Genomic DNA, 22,788 nt, shown 5'->3' with positions numbered 1-22,788 from the left:
GCCCTACTGGGAGGTTCACCAAGGTTAACTTCTTTCTTTTGAATGTTCAATTGCCAATCAATTCAATTGCTCCTTCTGCTTTAAGCAGCTTGATAATATACATAAAATTGCTCCCACAGAACAGAACATAAATGAATTCAAAGCTTTAATAGATCACACCAGAATAATTTTCTTCTTTACAAGAAAAGGTCAGTTAAAACCCACTGAGCCAGCAACTGTTCTGTTAGCAAAAGGCTCCAAGTGATTAACATTATGACAGAGAAAGATTTTTTTTTTACTTTTCCTATCCATATTCATTTTAATAAAAGGCAGACAACAATAAACAACAAAAAACCATAAGATTCTCATTTACTTTATTGTCCTTGGACTATGATTCATCCGGTTGTTTATGATTCTTTGTGAATCAATGAACAACAAAATATTTAAGCAGAGCTTCATTTTTAGTGCTAAACAGTTCTTCTATATATTTTTCCAGTAGATATTTGTTTTATTTTTAATGTCCCCATTTTTTCATAAAGCATCCCTTCTTTTCTTTAATTTTTGGAACCCTTTTACTTGCAAATATTTAATTGGGTTACAAATTTCAGTTCAAAGTTCTTCAGACACTCTATATAATTTAATCCATTAAATATATTCTTTACCTACACAAGATATTCATATGGATTTTTTTAAAAAAATTATATTGATAAGATGCTACAAGTTGCCATACTGTACAACTGTTCAACATTTATTTCCAATGCATCTTTGTCTGGAGCACAAACACGGACTCAAATTGAGATAATTTTACCATAGTTTTGATTGAACCAAGCACTGACATTGACATCCTTTCCTTAATAATAATTTCTACAATGGTTTTCTTGTTGGCAGGAGAAAATCTAAGTATTTCTGATATGAAGTGATTCATTCTAGTACATTTCATATAGGTGATTCTAGGAATGCTCAATCTAAGTATTTCTGTTCCAGGCTTAATCTTCTCTTTCCTCGTTTTCAAATATTCCATGGAATACATGATTTTCCAGCATTAATCTTTCCAGTCACATCCAGGAACATCAACAATTGGATGTCCTTTTGATTTCCCCTCTTCTTTTCTCTTAATAGTTCATTACATACTTTCCAACCTGGAGACTTGTCTTCTAGTTTCAGATTCACATTGTCCTGCATGCAAATGCCCATTTGGTTTTCTTGGCAGAATAATGGGACAGGATGTCAACTACTTTTACAGGTATCATTTTTTATACTTTTATAAACATAAACTTACTATTAATACTAACAAAATCATTATTTTATAACTTGCTTTTTTGGGGAACAGCACAACTTCAAGACTAAAAAAAAGAGGCACAATACAAGGAAGGAAAAGCACAAAAACAAACAAACAAAGCAAAAGATGAAATAAATGCACTAAATGAACATCTTCCTTGATATATTTGGTTTGGTTGGATCCAGAGGAAAAAGAGAAATGTTGCCAATGGAGATAAAGGTAGGAGGTGACACAAGCAGGTAACAATGGGAAATTATAACCCATTTTATAGTTATGATTGTATCTTCAAGAGACACTCTTAATTCTTTTTTTTTTTTTGTATGATAAACAGATGGTTAAAATAAAATACTGACTGTGCCAACTTGTTGAATTCAGTGCTAGTGATTCTAAATGGTTAGGGCACTTGTTTGTAAAGCAATGTATACAAGCAAGAATTGTGCCAATTGACTGCCTATAAAAAGTAATTGATCATTATGGTCATAATAGTTTGAGTAATTCATCTATCTGCCATATCATTCTAGTGTTATTCATAACAATTTAAACAAAGTCTAGAAAACATACCAAAGCCAAGCCTGACCCAGGAAAAAAAAGTAGACCGATGAGAGAAAAGAGAACTAAACATGACTAATATCAGTTGAAAGTACTACATTTTAGTAATCAGTTTCCAAATAAATGCAATAAATTATCTCTCCCAGAAGCTTGGCAAAAAATATTGAGGATGGAAGATGTAACAATATATGCTTTATTTTTAAAGAAAGGCTTTTAAAGAAAGACCTTAGACATTAAATTGTTTTCTTTACTTTTTCTTCCTTTTGGGGGTGGGGTGAAGGATTAAAAGCTTAATATCCTCATTTCCTAAGTCAAAAAGAGAAAAGTTGATTTACTACATTAGAAAAAGCAGATAAAATAATCAATTGAACTAATCCTCCAAAAGTATCTGCATGTTCCATTTCCATTGACTTTTTCAAATACACATATTCTTCTACCCAACAGCTTGCTATGCTTTAATTACTGCATTTCATACCATTTTACTACTCAATTTTTTGAATTTTTATCTACTCTTCTTATTAATTGTCTCTACATTTATGCCAGCCACTGTGCAAAACACAATTAACTTAATTTAAAATGAATGAGCCATCAATATTAGTCTTGACAGCATGAAAAACCTGTTAATGATAACATGTTGCAAGTCCGTAATGTAGTTTCTGCACACAATGTACATACATAGATACCATTCTATTCCCTTTCAAACTGAGAAACAATAAGAGAAATAAATTAAAGGCATGCAATAAGAAGGAAACATTACTAAATCTAATTTTTTACAAAAAAATCACTATACATTCATCCATACATTCCTATCCTCATAACTGGTCTTTGTTTATACCATATCTGATTCACAATCTTTCTAATCCCTCCTTTTTCAGGATCTTATCAACTCCATTAAAACACAACTTTTTTTATTGCCTCCTTCCTCTAGATCTATTAACTCTTCTTTCATGCATCTATTTGACATTTGACCATCCTTCATTTTTTCTATGAACAAATCGCCTCAATGTGCTCATTTCATTCATTCACTTTTGTATTCACTCTAATTCTTATACATTCTTGACTTTCCTCTTTTTGTTTTAATAATAAAAATATTTGCATTAGATATTGCCTTCTTACTGCATTCAACTTATTTTTAGGTCTTGCCTGACATATCAAAGTGCTTATCCCCGTGTAACAAAATAGCTATTTTGTTAGAGCTAGAGCTATTTTTTACTGTAAAATGTAAATGTACACGGGAGACTCTCTTTAGATGGTATGGGATTATAAAACATGATTACCTTCCCATAATTATGTACAAGTATATGGTGATTTTCACCAGGTTAAAGGTAATCTATCTTTTATTATATCAGTTGAAAAGAAGCAATAATTGGTTGCCCTTGCCTGATCTTTAAAAATCCTCTTGCCCAAAGCTATATAGTCATTTAAAACTTACTAAATGCATTTCATATTATCAAGATATTGCCTTGGAATTTTAAAAGTAATTGGAAACTACTTCTGCAGAGCTGAAAAAGCAGAGGCCAGAATCTCAGAAGCAAGGTAATACGTCTTTTATTGTCAAATCTATAGGAAGAGATCTTTCTTATCTGTACTTTTACTAATGGCACCTATCTCTACTAAGCGATTCAACGCAGAGTAAAATAACACAGGGGATTTCTTTTGTCCCTTAGATTTGATTTTGGATCCATCTCAATTCTAAAACCAAAATGAAGTGCTGAAACATACATTATTTTAATTAGATACAATAATAATACAATAGAAATGAGGAAACCTGCCCAATATATAACTTTCCTGTTCATTTATAAATTGCTTTATTAGATAAACACACGCAGAAACACATATGTAAGTATGCATGTTTATTTTGTAAAAAAAAAACCTAAATCAGTTTAAAATATAAGTTGATCTAGTTATTAAATATAAAAAAGGGAAAAAAATAAAAAAAATATAGCACTATTAAATACAACAGTTTTGAGAGACATTGAACCAATAAATAGATGAATAAGTAAATAAAACACAGATGGAATTATTCCAGAATGGAACCAATTTAAAGGGGAGCATACTTTTTTGTTGTAGGGAAATAATACTGCACTATTTCAGAGGTAATGTTAAACTGGTACCTCAAGTTTTTAGGATTCCTCTCTTCATGATGCAATCTTGGGTAGTAATTAAAAATTTTTGCTTTTATTTGCTGATAAATCTAGCTCATTCTGAATGTTCCTATGCCATGATTAGTATTACTTATACTAGAAAGCAAAAATGGAAACAATCAATGACACCCCAAAATATTTCAGAAAATCTCCCATAAACTTCATCAACAAGCAACTCTTGAATTACAATACAGGAGATGGTAGAGATAAGTCAGCCTGTGATAATTGGACAAAGGGAGATAGGAAACAGTAATACAATTGCGCACAAATGCTAATATGCTTTTCCAATTATCTCTAACAGATCAAACTGCATTTAATCTCCTGCCTTTTAAAATTAAGGAACCTGTCATGTATAGACTTCATACCAAATAAACGTGATTGTCTAATAATGATATTCTCCCAGCTTTGAATAAGGTCCAAATTAGATTGACCCCTCTCCAGGAGATGAACGTGCTCACAGTTCAAATTTAATTTAAGAGATGTACTATCTAGCTGTTCCAGTGATAGTGGCTTTTCCTGTCGTGATCACAATGTATTCATTGCTACCAACCTGTAACTGCATTTTTTTTTTAAAAAAATCATGTATATACTATAATTCACATCTGTTTGTTTCATAAACTGTCTTTTTAAAAAAAGAAATTCAATGTAATATACATAATGCTACCACATTACAGCTAAAAACAAGGGCAGCAAGTGCTCTCTAAATTTCACGCAACTTATGTTGAGCTTTAATATAAATAAAACAAAATTTATGTATGCACATTTTTGTGAATGATATCATATGGGAACATACAGTATCTTTCATGGCAAGTTCAGTTAAAAATCAATCAATCAATCAATCAATCAATCAATCAATCAATCGAATAGAACTGGAAGGGACCTTCAAGATCTTCAAGTCCAACCCCTGCTCAGACAGGAGACCCTATACCAGTGATGACTAACCTTTTTGCCATCGCATGCCAGGAGAGGGGGGGGGGAGGGGGGGTCGTGCGCATGTGTGCCCACACCCATAATTCTATGCGCCCTGCCCTGTGTGTACAACCCCCTTCCTGGCACACGATGGCCTGGTAGGCCCGTTTTCTTTCTTACCTGGCTCCTGATCCTCTCTATTTATCTGGGAAGGGCGAAAACAGCCTTTCCCACTCCCTCGGAGGCTCTCCAAAGGCCTGAAATGGCCCATTTCCCAACTCCCGGTGGGACAGGAAGTGACATTTTTTGTTGTCCCCAGCCTCCAGAGCCTCTCTAGGAGTCCCTCTAGGAGTCTCTAGGAATCTCTCTAGGAGTCTCTGGAGGTTGGGGACAGCAAAAAAGTCACTTCTTGTCCCACCGGGAGTTGGGAAATGGGCCATTTTAGGCCTTTGGAGAGCCTTGGAGGGAGTGGGAAAGGCTGTTTTCGCCCTTCTCAGATAAATAGAGAGGATCTCCCCCGGCCCTCTGGAGGCAGGGAACAGCCTGTTTCCCTACTTCTGATGGGCCCAGGCCTGAAAATCAGCTGGCCGGCGGGCACATGCACCTCAGAGCTGAGCTGGCATGCTCACTGATATGGCTACGCATGCCACCTGTGGCACGTGTGCCATAGGGTCGCCATCACGGCCCTATACCATTTCAGACAAGTGACTGTCCAGTCTCTTTTTAAAAACCTCCAGTGATGAAGCACCAACAACTTCTGATGGCAAGCTGTTCCACTGGTTAATTGTTCTCACTGTCAGAAAGTTTCTCCACATTATTGGAGAATTATTATCTCATTGATTAGTGTCCGTCTACTCTTTTCTGGTGCTTTGGAAAATAAGTTGATACCTCCTCTTTGTGGCAATCTCACAAATACTGGAATACTATCATGTCTCCCTAGTCTTTCTTTTCTCTAGACTGGTCAAACCCAAATCCTGCAGCTGCTCTTCATGTGTTTTTTTCTCCAGGTCTTTAATCATCTTAGTTGCTCTTCCTTGCACTTTTTACAAAGTCTCACCATCTTTTTTGTAATATGGTGACCAAAACTGGATGCAGTATTCCAAGTGTGGCCTTATTAAGGCTTTATAAAGCAGTATTAATACTTCATGTGATTTTGATTCTATGCCTCTTTATATCCTTTATCAAAAAGTGTATTAGATTTTTTGACTGCTGCCACACACTGCTGGCTCATATTTAAGTGATTGCCCACTAGGACTCCAAGGACCCTCTCAGAGTTACTGTTTTTGAGCCAGGTTTCACCTAATCTGTACTCATACTATTGTTTTTTTCTGCCTAAGTGTAAAACTTAACTCCACATTAGATTTCATGTTGTTGGATAGGACCATTGTTCAAGTCTGTCAATTTCTTTCTGGATCCTGAGCTAGTCTTCTGGGATGTTGGCTATTCCTGCCAGTTTAGTGTTATCTGCAAATTTGACAGTTTTATAGTATGGGAATGCTGCTATATGGATATATCTATAATATTAAAATTAAAAATAAGATTAAGCTATTTTTATTCTGGATAGATTTCTGAGGATACAAGCTCAAATCCTAATCTAATATGGAGTGAAAGAAGCCTAACTGAGTTCAATTCAACCTAGGAGCTCCTGCAAACATATTTGGTCAAATGATTTATTTATTTATTTGTCAAGAATGTATTAGGTAATAAGTATAAACTTAGATTGGATACATAAAATAGATACAAATAGAGGAAACATTAGGTAGGCATGCTGGTGCTCTTATGCACACCCCTTACAGACCTCTTAGGAATGGGGTGAGGTCAACAGTAGACAGTCTTAGGTTAAAATTTTGGGGGTTTTGGGATGAAACCACAGAGTCATGTAGTGCATTTCAGGCACTGACCACTCTGTTGCTGAAGTCATATTTTCTGCAATCGAGTTTGGAGTGGTTCACTTTAAGTTTGTATTTATTGTGTGCTCGTGTATTGTTGTGATTGAAGCTGAAGTAGTCATTGACAGGTAGGACATTGTGCATATAATTTTATGAGCTACGCTTTGGTCATACCGAAGGTGGCATAGTTCTAAATTTTCTAAGCCCAGAATTTCAAGTCTGGTGGCATAAGGTATTTTGTTGTGAGCAGAGGAGTGGAGGACTCTTCTTGTGTTAAACATCACTTTAGATCTGTTTGTTTTCATAGCAGTCTAGGGTTGCACATATCTTTATTCAAATACACAATTAAGTGAAGTATTCCTGAACACTTCTATGCAAAATATCACGTGTCATTTAGTTCTAAGAGCAAGTGAAACAGCTTAGTGTCTTAATTTTGTTCACGTTGTTTATTGCATTAACTCCAATGTGTTGTGTACATTCATCAGAAGCCTGTTGTGGCTTCTGGAATTGCTGATTGAAGCTTCAAAAGACATATTGCATTGATAAGAGAAAATCATAGCACCTCAAAGCACTAGCTTCTTTTTTATTTATTTCTTGTATTGATTTAAATGATTTTTATGGCCACTCAATTTTCAAGTAGTTAACACTGTATGGCTAACATGTGGTGAAAAACATAAAAGAGAAGTTAAACAAAACACACAATACAGAATAACAAAGCTAAACCATAACATATTCCAAAATCACAGTTATTATTTGGACTGGTTAACAAGGTTGGAGCCACCTTAATATTGGGAGAAATCTATTATGTGGAGCAAGGTTGTTGAGATGCATCAAAATCACTTTATAGACTCTTCACAAAATCAACCACATTGCAAAAAGTAATCGAAACTGTTATTTGAGAACACCCCATTACATTATCCTAGTTCTGTGATGGCGAACCTATGGCACGGGTGCCACAGGTGGCACGCGGAGCCATATCTGAGGGCAAACAAGCGTTGCCCTAGCTCAGCTCCAGCACACATGTGCCCACTGGCCAGCTGATTTTCGGGCCTTCCGGGCCCACCGGAAGTCGGGAAATGGGCTGTTTCCAGCCTCTGGAAGGCCTCGGGGGGGGGGGTGTTGAGGAAGGCTGTTTTTGCTCTCCCCAGGCTCCTAGAAAGCCTCTGGAGGCTGGGGAGAGTGAAAAATGGGCCCACCTTGCCATCTGTGCCAATAGTGGGGGGAGCGTGGGGGGAGCACATGCACGTGTGCGGGAGGGAGGGATACAGGTGGGCATTGAATTATGGGTGTGGGCACACATGCTCACGATCCCCCTGCTCTCCCCCCCGCTTTTGGCACGTGACAGCAAAAAGGTTAGCCATCACTGTCCTAGTTGTAGGTACCATTTAAAACCACACCTTGATTATCTCATTTCTCCCAGGTACTGCAGGTAATATTGCATGTAGAAGTGATTTGTGCAACCACCTATATATCTAAAGCTGTCTTCGTGAGTCCAAAGAACAATTCAGGATGAAAAAATATTTGAAACAAACAAGCTGGAATACAATTTTTTACTTAAGTAATAGTGTACATCTCTTGCAGAGCCATAAATAACCTTAAGTGACTGCTGCTTAGCAGAAAGCCTCAGACGATTTTATAAACAAACCAACAGATAAAACTAAGTCATTGTTTATCATATCTTTTCTGCCACTGCATTTATTCACACCTCACCTTAACAATCGGAGACGTTTAGCTATATAAAAAAAGAATATTTAAATGTGTTAAAATCTTTTGACGTCAGTTAAAAACATAAATGTGCAAGGAAGAGAAAAGTAAAAAAAGTACTGAATATACTGAATGTGGAGATTATAAAAATCATATCATATATATTTCTTTTTTAAACAAATGCATGACTCTTTAATATATTATTTGGTTTTTAAATAAAATGTCATTCTAATTTAAATATATTATCCGGTTTCAGCAGCAATATTCAAGCTTCATTTCAGCTTATATGTTATTTACTGGTGCACAGCGTGTGTAATCTAATGTTGACTAAAACCTTAGAATACAAAGAGCTTAATATGTCAACAGTAATAAAAGTGAAAACCTGAATTCAAGTAAGCAAGAATATACTGTCAAATCTGCCTGAGACTTTTTACAAGAAAAATCCAAAAAGGAAACATCCTGATGCAGGCTCTGTCTATGAAGTTCCATCTGGTAGGACCCAAAGAGAGCCTTTTCATGGCAACCACCCTGTGGAAGATCACCCACCCTGATGTTAGAATGACCCGAAATTTGTTGGCCTTTAGGAAGTCCCACAAGACAAGGTTATGCTATTAGGCTTGGGGATGGCATCAGAGGTGGGTTTCAGCAGGTTCTGACCAGTTCTGGAGAACTGGTAGTGGAAATTTTGAGTAGTTCGGAGAACTGGTACTAAAAATTCTGACTGACCCCACCCACCCCCATCTATTCTCTGCCTCCCAAGTCCCAGCTGATTGGGAGGAAATGGGGATTTTGCAGTATCCTTCCCCTGGAGTGGGGTGGGAATTGAGATTTTACAGGATCCTTCCCCTGCCATGCCCACCAAGCCACAACCACCAAGCCATGCCATGCCCACCATGTCACGCCCACAGAACCAGTAGTAAAAAAATTTGAAATTCACCACTGGATGGCATGGATGGAGCAGCCTGCAAAATAGTGGGATTTTCATGAGCTGTAGATGGGATTTCCCTGAGGTTTTATATTTCTATTTAATTGTTTTAATATGCTTCATGGGTACTTTATGAGATTGAATCAGCAGTACCCAAACATAACCTCTGGAAGCTAGGAATCAAAGTTGTAAATACAAATTGAACATAAAGAACTGTTTTAAGTCTGCTAGCAATTTCTCCAGTTTGGTAAATGTTTGATTCATTTATTTAGTCCAATTTCACAAGATAGCTCAGCCATTCCTAGCTTTGTGGACTGATATTCCAAGAGGCAGGAGAAATCTAAAGTCTCTCTTTACATTGGCAAATTAAGTTATGCATAAGCATAGTAGAGCTATCAAGTAAGTCTATAAATTAGATTTCATAGTGCTTTACAGCATTCTCTAAGCATTTACAGAGTCAGCATATTGCCCCCAATGAACTAGGTTTGTTTTACTAACCTTGGAAGGATGAAAAGCTAAGTCAACCTTGAGCCAATCAGGACTTAACTCCTGGCAGTGGGCAGTGAGAGATTACTGCACTTTTGGCAGTAACCTCTCACTCCTAAGAGTAGCAATAAATTAACAACCAGATACTGTCCAGAAAAGACCTATTTTTACCAGATTCTGTAAGGCTTTAACCCCCCCCCCCCACCCCCAAGGCTAACTTCTTTGGGGAGGCTTTTTAATAAGATCAGGTAAAATAATACCTCCTGGCATCAAATCCAATCACATAATGTGGGACGGGGACAATCAACAGCTTCTCTGGGAATGCATATTTTGAATGGGTCATTTCTGATTGAAGAAGGACGTTCTGCAAATACCTAAATGCTACAATTATTTACAGTAAAATAAACAGTAAGCACTTTTCATTAACAAAGTCTAAAGTCATATATTTCTTTGACAATTACTGCAGAAATAGCTAAGTGATAGAGAACATATTGAATGTTCATGTTATAACCTTTTTCTGTGCTTCTAAAATATCAGGTTAGCTGTGGTTGAAAGCAGAACACTACTAGTCTGTGTTGTTATTCTAAGGATCCTCCCAGATAAATTAGGACTAAATTAGGACTGAAAGATCAACTTTTATTTTAGATGGTACATCTCTATAAATCTATTTCAGAATATTTCCCTTTATCCCACAGCCTGTCTAAAACTATTTCAGCAATTTACAGTGGGAAACCAAATTTTGCTCTTTTCATTACTATGCTTTATGTAAGGTATTTTTTTGTTTAATAAATATATTCTGTCTATTGCAACCTGAGTGCAAAGCACTTTAAATGTCAGTTTAGCATGTATCTAAAGGAAAAATACAAAATTAGATAGTTAGTATGGTAATCACTGACATGGTCCAAATTGGCATTTAGAAACTAGCAGAAGGACTCTGAAGAAAATGACTAAGGTTTCTTGTTCTCAAACTTCTCTCATTTTTTTTTTGTCTTTAACCTTTTGAAGAATGCATTTTTTTTCCTATTACCTTTGTGATAATTTGGATGGTGGTAAAAGGAGTCTTCTCCAGAAGACTGAAAGAAAGAAATGTTTAACTGAATTTGGAGTTTAAATGCTTAAAATGCCTACAAAGCCTTGTCATCTTTAATTTTTGTACAATAGCAGCAGTAGCCAGATTGTAATAGCAGCACTCTTTATAATGCTGCTGTCCTTAGAATACTAATTCACATAAAATGGGTTGTGTAGAGGTGGGATGGAGCTTTGAAGTCAATTCTTTGCTCCCAGCCCATACGAACCTTGATAACATATCCAAACATCAAAACAAAACTTACAGAAAATGGCGAAGTCCAATTTGTATATCTAATATGCTTCACCGGCATAATGTTGCTATTGTTTGATGCTTTACTAAAATCAAAGATTACTTAGCAAATCAATGAGCTTTATACTGTACAATTTGTACAGTATATGTACAATATTGTTGGTTAAATAAATTAAACAACAAGACATTAGATTTGTAAACTCCTTTGCTTCAAGAGCTCAAATTGTTATCTGTCACATAGAATTTCATTTCAAGAACTATCCAGTAAGCTGACAGATAATACTGATCCAACATTCTGCTAGAGGTTTCCATGAGTGAAGGTGGATTTGAATATACCCTCTTGGTCCTAACCAGCACCAAGGTTAGATATTATATTGCATATCCCAAAGGTGTTTTTTCAAAAGGCAACTGGACTTTGAACTGAACTGAAGAAGCTGTTTGGATGAGAAGTGAAACATCTTCAGGGAAAAAGTCTTTGGACAACTGTGACCTGGATGACTGAGAATCTCCATAGACATTACATTGTATACTGTTTTCTTTAACTGCTTTTTTTAAAAAAACTATTTAACATAATCTGTCATTCAAATACAGTATTTAGCTTTGTACCAAGGGATTCATAGGGATTTTACCTCCCTATCAGCTCCAGCCAAACTAATGGCCACAAATTATAGGCTCCAACAACATTTGGAAGTGACAACATTGCCTGCTATTGTTTATATTGCAATCTATTAACCTACAGTAATTTGAAGAAGTAAAATGTAGTAAGTAGAAATCATATACAGTATGATGTTAAGGAGGCTAAATGAAATCAAATAACATGAATTCATTATTTGTTGTAATCTAGTCTTCTGCAGAGTATGACAGTTTCTTAAAATTCATGGAAGTTAATAAATATATATATATTTGCTTCTTATCTTTAAAGTACTTTAAAAACATCAACACTAATGTTTTGTGCATATGTAGGAAGATGAAAAATGCCATAAATTTGTTTTATAAATTTACTTGGGTCATTTAATACCGAGAACAGGCTCCCATATCACATTAAAAACCCATCCCTTGATTTTAATGCTGACCCTCTTAAGAAGTGGCCTGAAAATAGGCTGAATTATCAATGAAGAGGGCAACAGAATGTCAAATCTTTTTGTCTTGTAGGTCAGTGCATTGCTCATTAAAAGTAAATGTTATTATGTATAGCAACTGAATTAGCAAAGAGAGAGAGAAACATAAAGGGGGGGGGAAATTAAGTAATTAGAGGTGATTAAGTGAATGGCCAAACTGTCATTAGAAGGCTTGCAAAAGCCTTTTCCCTTAAGGTCACAAATGTGAAAACTACACAACCTGTAACTATAGGGCAGGGGTCAGCACCTGTGGCTCTGGAGCTGCATATGGCTCTTTCAGCCCTCTGTTGCAGCTCCTTGTCATTCAAAATATGCGTCACAACCACTAGTGTGCGACATCAGCTGGCACGCGATTTATTGAGCTTTTCAACCCTGGTAGGCCAGCCATGGATAAATCCAAGAAAAGAAAAGTTTCAGAAGAAAACAGAACGTTTAATTCAACTACATATGCTAGTTTTGTGGCCGCTCAAGAAATAGTCAGGCACGGGAAGGATTTTGTGGCTCCTGGTGTTTTCTTTTCTGTGGGAAATGGGTCCAAATGGCTCTTTGAGTGTTTAAGGTTGCTGACCCCTGCTATAGGGTAATCCTTTCTGATGTATTTCTTTACCTAAACAGAATGATCACAGATTGGCTAACCTGAGGAACTGCCTGCTGCTTTGCTGAGGGAAGGGAGGACAAACAAAACTGTGAACCATGAGGAGATTTAAAATTTTAGCCTCGGTTTCAAAGTAATCAATTGCCATTTACTTCAAAGATATTTAAACAGAGAAACAGAATGTCCAAAGGCAGGCAAAAAAGCATTGGGAGCAGGAGTGACTTCTGACTTCCTGCTGGCTTCCCCATTGAATTTCCTGGTGAAAATCTGGCAGGGAGCACTGGAAATCTTCCTCCTCTCCTCTCCTCTCCTCTCCTCTCCTCTCCTCTCCTCTCCTCTCCTCTCCTCTCCTCTCCTCTCCTCTCCTCTCCTCTCCTCTCCTCTCCTCTCCTCTCCTCTCCTTCCTTTCCTTTCCTTTCCTTTCCTTTCCTTTCCTTTCCTTTCCTTTCCTTTCCTTTCCTTTCCTTTCCCTCCTCCCTTCCCAGAAAGCATTCCCTGCTATTTGAGGCAGGGAGCAAGGGATTGAAAGACTGTCTTGGAAACTGTCATGAAATATTGGAAATGAAGAACATGTGAGCATTGCAGCAGCCCTATAGTTCACCAGCAGCCAGTATGGTACACTGAAGCAGCCACAAATTTCATTCCTTTGGGAATTATGGATCCTGGATTTTAGCCCATTTGAAGAACCTTAGGTCAAAAATTGTTGCCCTATGATGCAGCATTCTGCTCAATTAAAAGTCATGACAGTTTAGGTTTTAGCAATATATAGATATAAAATGAAGAAAGAAAAATTCTCCATAAAAATGTGTTTTAGTGTGAACAGACTGTACGTTTGGATTTTTTATGACAAACATTACATCCAGTAATTAAAAAAAGAAAGGAAATGAAAGTCTGTTATAAAATGTCTTTTCAGTAATGGAACATAATTACATTTGTTGTATAATTTGGATCGAATCCAGTAGCTTAGGGTTTTAAGTTGATTTTAATTATGTTTTTACAATAATTAGTGGGCCAGGTTGTGGTACCATGCTGTTGAGCACTAACAAGGCAAACACATACCCAGTGATGCACATCTGGCCTCAGCAATCTTTGCATGAATTTTTGTTGTTTTGTTTGGGTAGCTCGTGAGATTTTATTGTCTCAATATAACAGGCCCATCTTGCTGTTTATCACCATAAAGCCATTTCATACAGAATACTCACAACAGAATACCTGTGGCTCATATCAAATATAGACAACCAAAGATGGCCTTTCTTAATCCAGTGGCCATTATTGCAGCCTAAAATTGGAAGGACTATGCAGGCCATTGAATTTTAACTTCCTGCTCACTACAGGGATCCAAATAAAATTATTAGGTAGATTACTGTCCAACTGCTTGACTACATATAATAAAGGGAATGCCATCACCCGGCCAAATTTCTTATATCATTAGGATGCTTTTTTCTAATTTTCAATTTAACCATATTGTTTAATGTGCTGCATTGAGTTTTGGGCGGAATATGTTATAAGGATGCCATCAAGTTCAAAGACAAAAATAAAGATGAATTGATCAGAAAGTAAGTTCTATCAGGAAGGTGGAAGGAGTAGGATATGTTTAAACTAATTTGAGGACAGAAGATATATGGTTGATACAGAATATCACCCATATATCTTCTAGTATCTGAAGAGTTGTCATGTAGATCAAGATCTATTTCTCCAAACTGCAGGCCATTGAAGAATGACTTTACACGAAGGTATATTCTGGCTGTATTGGAAAAAGCTCCTCACCCCTAACAATATGAAAAGTTTGGCAGTAGAATTAATTGCTTACAGAGATTATGGAGTATCTTCAGTGTAGTTAGACAAGCATAAACTGTACCTTTTGAAATGGTTCATGAAAAGTACAAGCATAAGAAAAATCTCCCTACAAATGGAGACATTGCATAAATATCTTATGAATTTTATTTTTGTCTAGTACAATTTAAATCTCTATTAACAACTATGTATATAAGCATATGATTAGTCAACTTTGGGTAAATATTTGTTCCTTCAGTATTCTAAAGATAGATTATTTCATCTACTCCTAAATACCTATATATGAACTCATACATATATTTCAATCAAGCTGCAGTTGCACTTGTGCTTTTTATAATTCTTCAGGGCAATATGTATCCACTTTTGGAGAAGACCAGCCAAAATTGAGTTGTTCTGCCTCTTTTTTTTGGAGGGGAGAGGTCTTTTGGCATACTCATTAAGCAGTGAATATAATGTTTATTTATTCTTCCTGTTATTTTAAGTATATATTAAGAAAACTTTCTTTTAAAAATTGTTTAGCATCATTTTCCACTGACTTTCTAAACATCAGTCTTTCAAACATCATCTTAACTATTATGTATTATTCACATGGGACTGAATTCAACTGCCATCATTCCCAATAAATTTTGTCATTGATCTATGCTACTGTCAAGCCTAGAATCTCAGAAGGAACATTAGTCTATTTACTGCATTAGTTTCCATAAGGGAGGCTTTTTTTCAGCCCATATTTCTTCTATAGCTTAGCCCTAAAAGATTCACCTATACCACCACCATGTGCCATAAATAAATATGGAAATTAAGCCTCAAGGAAGAAGTGCCAGTAGTATATAATCAAGATAGTAGAGCTGTTTTGGCTACTTTCCTTAGTATATTCAAAGCTCTATTGGTTCCTGAAAATGATTTCTGATTAGAACAAGAAGACAGAGAACTGGTACACATCTTATAAAAAGATAGACAAAGAATCAAGCACTGGAAAACACTTTCCAACTTACTAACTATTTGAATCCAAATCAATAATAAAAATATTTTTGGTTAACTTTACTCTTTATATTATCTATCAGGTTTCCAAAGTTCGATTTGAAAAGGGGGAAACAAAGAGGAAAAGTGAGGTAACACTACCTGGTGTAACAGAACCTGTCATATTGATTTTATTTGAAACAACATTTGGTCAATCTATCAATCATGTTCCACATATATAGATTTTCATCTAAACTCAGGCGACTCTTAAGAAATTACCTACCGTATATTATACTATCTTAGCTACATGTAACTTCTATATGAACTATCTTGCCTCAATAAATGAAAACTTTCCAGGGGCCCAAGAATTGAGCATTTCCAGCCTGAGTCCCAAGATACTTTTAAAAAGAGATGCCCAATATTGGAATAATAAAAGTCTCAAAGCAAAGCAATTCCCTGGCACAGGAGCAGATTACTTGTAGGACAGGAGTTGCTACCCTGAATGCCTGCATATTCTGTGTACATCCCCTGTTCATTTGATATATAAGTATTGCTCTTCTTTATAGCTATGATGCTTAAGATCAAAACATTGCAGCTAAAGGTATGCAAATTTCATTTTGTCTGTTACATGCCCTAGCTATTCATTTTTATCCTTCTTGCCCTTCTAATATGTACAATCAAGTATTTCTTTAGTTTGTTTTGTGCTATGGGTTTTCTTCATTTGAAAAGACCATCCTAAGATTAATGAATGAAACACAGAAGCCGAGCATAAAACTGAATGAATTCTAACAAAGGATATAGTTCTCTCACCTCTTCTTTTTCAGCACTCTGCAAATCTCGCCATTCTTCAGTCACATGACCAAAATCTACAGTGTTCATGGCAACTTTATATTCTCCAATAATATCATGCTTAGAAAAGCGGTCAAAGTCATATACTGCCATCACTAAAGTTTTTCCTCCCAGTTCAGAATACGGCACCTAAATTAGAAAAAGAGAGAGAGAAAAAAGTAGCCACTTATAACATCTTTAAAAGTAAGTATGCCTTGACTGCAATTCAAAACCTTTCCTTTATTATCTGCCATCCCTGTTTAACTGAAAGTAGGGAAAAGGCACATTTTCTTGCAGAGGCCTTTGATGACATTTTTTAATGGCCGCAATACAGCAATCCATAGAACAATGTGGTAGCTCATTCATCAATCAGGAAGTTTTGCCTGGAGTTCTAGTAGTTACTCTCCATCATGAAGCTAAAGGCAAATTATCTGCCCCAGACACATAAGCTTTCAATACTGTAGCAACTTCCCTTCAATAAATCATGCTGTCACTTCTCTCTTCCCAAAAGTTATAGGATGATAAAAAAAGAATAGATGTTTTTTTGCTGCCTGGCACAGAATAATTAAAAACTTGATAGAGGTTTTTTTGAAAAGAATTTTATTTTTTTCTCTTTGGAATTTCATCTTGCTAATGATGAGGCTTGCCCTTTACCATGATATATTGCTGTATATTTTGGAACAGGAGGCCATATTCTGGATTATTTTCCAGCTGTTCTCTGCTATAGAGCAGAAGGGTTGTTATTAGTAATATTACATTAAGAAGAAGATACGCAATTGATGCATCTTTTATAGATTTGTAGGGCAAAACCTGTTTGGATCTCTACTCAAATCATAGCTACTTTTAATGATTTTATTTATTTTCAAATATGAACATTTCCTTTAACTGTATTCTTAAAACCAAATAAATGAAGCTTTTAGCCTATATTCTTCACATTCAGTAGTGGCCAAAATTGTGGAAAACTTTTGGGAAAAGTGTATTTTCCTAAAGCTAGCTAATAACACCACTTTTTTTGGGAGTAGTACCCATAAAATTATATATCAATGGAAAGATAATTTAATCAAGAATGTAATACAATAACTTTTATGAAGGATTTGCTTTTAGAATATCAGTTACAGTATAAAGAAGAAAAATGAAACACATAGAAAAAATGAGATATACAAAAATTATCACATCAGTTAATACTTAGTTGGGTAACCCTTAGCATGAATTATGGCCTTACAATGTCTTCCATGATGTGAACCAAGTCTTTTAGTTCTGCAGCTGTTATAATGTGAAACCAAGATTGAATGATTGCTTCTATTAACTGGATTTTATTGCTGGGTCGCTTCTGACCAACAAGTTTCTTTAGTTGGCTTCATAGATTTTCAATTGAGCTAAGGTCTGGGCTATTCCCAGGCCATTCCAGCAGTGGAATATGATTATCTTGAAGCTCCCCCAAAAAGTGGTGTTATTAGCCATCAAACCTCAAAAATATACTTTTCCCAAAAGGTCTCCACAATTTTGGCCTCTACTGTATATTTAGCTTCTATTTGTTTTCAAAATGGTTCCGTTCTTGTAAATTTTGTCATTTATAATGGATGAAAAAAACCTTCAGATTTAAAAAAGGAAAAACTTCCATTTAAGATAAGCAAGAAATAACATCTGTATATTAATGTACATGTCTGCTGATATTATAGAAGGATACTAGAACTTTGATATTTGTAGAGGCAGTGACTGGATATTTTTATTTATTTAATCTTAGTTTAATTATTAGTTTAGACAAAGAACTGTTACTTTTGTCAGCTTTTGAAGCATCCCAGCAAAACGTTTTTTAACATATACTTCATATAGTAAAACCTCTAAAATTATTTTAGGATCAAGGAAAATATAGATCTTTACCCACCAAAAGAGATGGAAAGTAATTCTGATTTGCTCTTTTTTAATGTTATATTCTGTATGTTTTAAAAATGGTGCTTATTTCTGGATAAGTATATAAAGATTTCATTGTTACGCTTCATAACAATGCATACAAAGCAGTTTATGTGACTGTGCTGAAAAATTTCCTGGCCTATAATGGACCTGGCTCCAAACCTTCAGAGAAAATATCAAATTTAAGGCTTCATTATTTTTTGTGAATATCACTAAGTTTCTAGCAGCTACAAATTCCAATTTGAATCTCATTTCCACCTTGAAAAGGCTAGGAGGCTTAAGGAAATCATTATTTCACATGGTGTTAATAACCCTCAATTAACTGCCACACAGTACATGGAACCATGTACTATAATACTAATACTAATATAAATGGTACTGGAATTGCGCATGTCCAAGATGGCGGCGTCTGCCTGAGCCGCGGCGTGAGGATGGGGGCTTTTCCCCCACGGGTCCGTTTTCGGGGGTCCCTGAGCAATTTTGACCCCCCGCCCTGTTATGGGAGCGCCCCACCAGTCGGTTGAGGGGTTTGTCTCCCCGGAAGATCGAGGCTGGGGGGGATGACGGCGTCGGCGAGATCCGGCGCTCAGGCACACCAGCTGGGCGGCGGCGGCGTTTCTCCGGGCCGGAGCCAGCTCGGAAGTCGGAGCAGCGGCGGCGACGGGCCTGTGGAGGCTCTCGGCGGTCCTGGGAGCTCCCCACCAGTCGGCTGAGGGGTCTGTCCCCCGGAAGATCGAGGCTGGGGGGGATGACGGCGTCGGCGAGATCCGGCGTTCGGGCACACCAGCTGGGCGGCGGCGGCGTTTTTCTGGGCCGGAGCCAGCTCGGAAGTCGGAGCAGCGGCGGCGACGGGCCTGTGGAGGTTGTCGGCGGCCCTGGAGATGGCCCCAGGCCCAGGGATCTCCCCAGTTGCCTTGGGGCCGTCAGTCTCCCTGGTGAGCTCGGGGACGCTGCCAGAGTCGTTAGCGGCGGCTGCGGCTGCAATGGCGGCCGTCTGGCGGCGGTGGGAAGAAGAGCGTCAGCCATCAACCCTGCTGTGGTGCTTGACGGACTTACGGCAAACTATAACATCGTCCGTCCGGGACAGGCTATGACCAGCGGGGGGGGCGGCCCAGTTGATGGGTTAGCCCCTCACATCGTTGGGAGGCCTCCATTGACTTTTGGGGGCTGGGAGATTTCCCCCTTTTTCCATCGTTCCCCTTGGCATTATACCTGTCTCGGTCTGGTTGCCGTCTATGGACTCGCTGGCACTGAAATCCAGCTCATATTCATCAGAGCCCTTCCCCCTGCTGTGGAGGGGGACCGTAAATTGTGTTGGGAGCTTATGGGAGCCGGTTCACTTCTTCCATCCCATCGGTAGAGGGGACTGTCCATCATACCAGCCACCGTGAGAGGGTGGTTTTTGGTTTTTTGTGCCCCTCGAGCGGTGTCGGTATGGTATCATCTGCATTTCTCCAGCAGAGGGGATTGACCATCAGACCAACCACCGTGAGAGGGTGGTTGCGGACTATTAGACCAGCCACTGTGAGAGGGTGGCTATGGACTTTAACCCCTGCTGAACTGATATTGCAAAGGTTCACTACTTCCATCTCACTAGTAGAGGGGACTGACCATCAGACCAATCACCGTGAGAGGGTGGTTGGATTGTATCCCCCTTGAACTGTCTCGACTTGGTAAGAGATCCTTTCCACTGTGGTGAGGGGACAGTGGACTTTGGACCTCGGATTCTGGATGCCCCCACTTTATTTGCTCCCTTTTGGACCTCTTATTTTCCATCTGACCCTTGGGACATGGGCACTTATCCTCTGTATACGGCAAGATGTATACGGCAGCTGACCTTCTTGTTCTGCGAGACTCCCCCCTCTCGCAGGATTGGCCCTCCACTCTATCGAGGGCCTACCTCGATGACGGATTTTGGAATCCCGAGAGGTGGCATGCGGCGAAGAGGGGGTTGAGGGGTTTTTTAAAATTGTCATTTGCCAATCTTTTAAGGGGTTTTGGGAGGGGGGAGGGTTGTTTGGCAAAGGATAGGGAGGGTGATTTGTTGGGGAGGGGACCAGGCCCGGCACAGGGTCGCGCTAGGGGAGGTGCGGAGCGGGGATCGGAGGGGGTTGGTGCTGGTAGGGAGGAGGGCGATGTCATCAGGACCGTAGGTGGGAGGGGCAGGTATGGTGGGAGCAGGGGGCCATATCATGTTGTGGGGGCACGTATCCGCTGTCTTCAAGCGGTGACATGCTCTGGCCCCCAGTGCTCTTCTCGTTCCCTGGGTTGTCCGGAGTCTCAGAGCCTGGGTCTTAGGCTGATGCTGTGCAATGCCAGGTCCGTGTCTAATAAAGCCCCCCCCATCTGTGAGCTGGTTCAGGAGGGGGGAGCGGACCTGGCGGGTATTACTGAGACCTGGTTGGGCCTGGAGGGGGGGGTCCCCCTCGTAGAAATGTGCCCACCGGGTTTCCGCGCATTCCATCAGCCAAGGGCCCAGGGTAGGGGTGGGGGGGGTGGCGGTTATTGTAAAGGAAGGTCTTGATCCTAGGGAGGCCACTGTACCTCAGATAGCCGGTTGTGAGTCTCTCCTTGTGAAGTGGGGCCATGGGAGGCAGATGGGCCTGCTGGTTACGTACCTGGCTCCTTGCTGCGTGGCAGCGGCCCTGCCCGAGCTCCTCAATGTTATAGCCGGGGTGGTGGTTGATACCCCCAGGCTTTTAGTCATGGGGGATTTCAACCTGCCGTCCATCGGTGAAGCATCTGAGGCGGCTCGGGAGTTCATGGCTTCCATGACGGCCATGGACCTGACCCAGTTAATTCAGGGCCCCACTCACATAGGAGGAAACACGCTGGACTTGGTTTTCGTCTCTGGTCAGTGGTTGAATGGCTTAGATACAGGGGATATAGTTATTGAACCCTTGTCATGGTCAGACCATTCTCTCCTTAGACTTGACTTCCTGACCGCTATGCCCCACCGCAGGGAGGCGGAACCAATTAGGTGGTTCCGCCCCAGGCGCCTGATGGATCCTGATAGGTTCCGAATGGAGCTTGGGCCATTTCCTGAGACTCTGGCACGCGACTCGACTGAGGACCTGGTGACCGCCTGGGATAGGGCGGCCGCTGGTGCTTTAGATCGGGTCGTGCCTTTGCGGCCTCTGACCCGGCGCCGAATCTGCCCAGCTCCTTGGTTCTCCGAGGAGCTGAGGGGGATGAAACGCCGGAAAAGATGCCTAGAGAGTAGTTGGAGGGCCAGTCGCTCCGAATCTGACCGTACACTAGTGAGGTCTTATATCAAGACCTACTTAGTGGCGATAAAGGCGGCGAAGTGTAATTACTTTTCCGCTCTTATCGCGTCGGCAGAAAATCGCCCAGCTGCCTTGTTTAGGGTGACTCGCTCCCTTCTCCATCTGGGAGCGCGGGAAGACCCCTTGCAAGGTCGTGCTGAGGATTTTGCGCATTATCTGCACGATAAAGTCGTTCAGATTCGGGAAGGCTTGGACTCCGACTGGGTAGGTACGGGCGGGTTGTCCGAGGTCTGTCTTGAGACGGTTATCTGGGATGAGTTTGACCCTGTGACTCCCGAGGACGTGGACAGGATGCTGGGGAGGTTGAACGCAACCACATGTTTATTGGACCCGTGTCCCTCCTGGTTGGTGCTGGCTACCCGGGAGGTTACACGAGGCTGGCTCCAGAGGATTATAAACGCTTCCTTGAGTGAGGGGTTCTTGCCTCCCGCCTTGAAAGAGGCGGTGGTGAGGCCCCTCCTCAAGAAGCCCTCTCTGGACCCAGCTGTTTTAGCAAACTATCGTCCAGTTTCCAACCTTCGCTTTCTGGCGAAGGTTGTTGAGAGTGTGGTTGCGCGACAGCTCCCCCAGTACCTGGAGGAAACCGTCTATCTAGATCCGTTCCAGTCCGGCTTCAGGCCCGGGTACAGCACGGAAACGGCATTGGTCGCGTTGGTTGATGATCTCTGGAGGGCTCGGGACAGAGGTTGCTCCTCTGTTCTGGTCCTATTAGACCTCTCAGCGGCTTTTGATACCATCGACCATGGTATCATGCTGCGCCGGTTGGAGGGGTTGGGAGTGGGAGGCACTGTTTTACGGTGGTTCTCCTCCTATCTCTCCGACAGGTCGCAGTCTGTGTTGGCTGGAGGGCAGAGGTCGACCTCAAGGCACTTGGTTTGTGGGGTGCCACAAGGGTCGGTCCTCTCGCCTCTCCTGTTCAACATTTATGTGAAGCCGCTGGGCGAGATCATCCGTGGTTTTGGGGTGCAGTGCCATCTGTACGCTGATGACACCCAGCTGTACATCTCCACCCCAGACCACCCCAACGATGCCCTTGAAGTGATGTCCCGGTGCCTGGAGGCGGTGCGGGTCTGGATGGGGCGGAACAGGCTCCGACTCAATCCCTCCAAGACTGAG

The 22,788-nt window shown here is 39.8% G+C and overlaps 1 protein-coding gene across 2 annotated transcripts in view; it reads right to left on the bottom strand.

Annotated features, from left to right (window-relative positions):
- SYT1 (synaptotagmin 1) overlaps nt 1-22,788 on the bottom strand; it is a 261,651-nt gene that overhangs the window by 58,737 nt on the left and 180,126 nt on the right. For both annotated transcript variants that reach the window (XM_070946722.1, XM_070946723.1), the window contains exon 7: nt 16,457-16,624. In XM_070946722.1, the coding sequence (XP_070802823.1) occupies nt 16,457-16,624 (168 nt within the window). The remainder of the gene's footprint in view (nt 1-16,456; nt 16,625-22,788) is intronic.

Source organism: Pituophis catenifer, unplaced genomic scaffold (genome assembly GCF_029215685.1).
Source record: "Pituophis catenifer annectens isolate HBS135680 unplaced genomic scaffold, rPitCat1.0.hap2 SCAF_7, whole genome shotgun sequence".
Taxonomy (NCBI): Eukaryota; Metazoa; Chordata; class Lepidosauria; order Squamata; family Colubridae; genus Pituophis; species Pituophis catenifer.
This window is presented reverse-complemented; position numbering and strand designations above follow the sequence as displayed.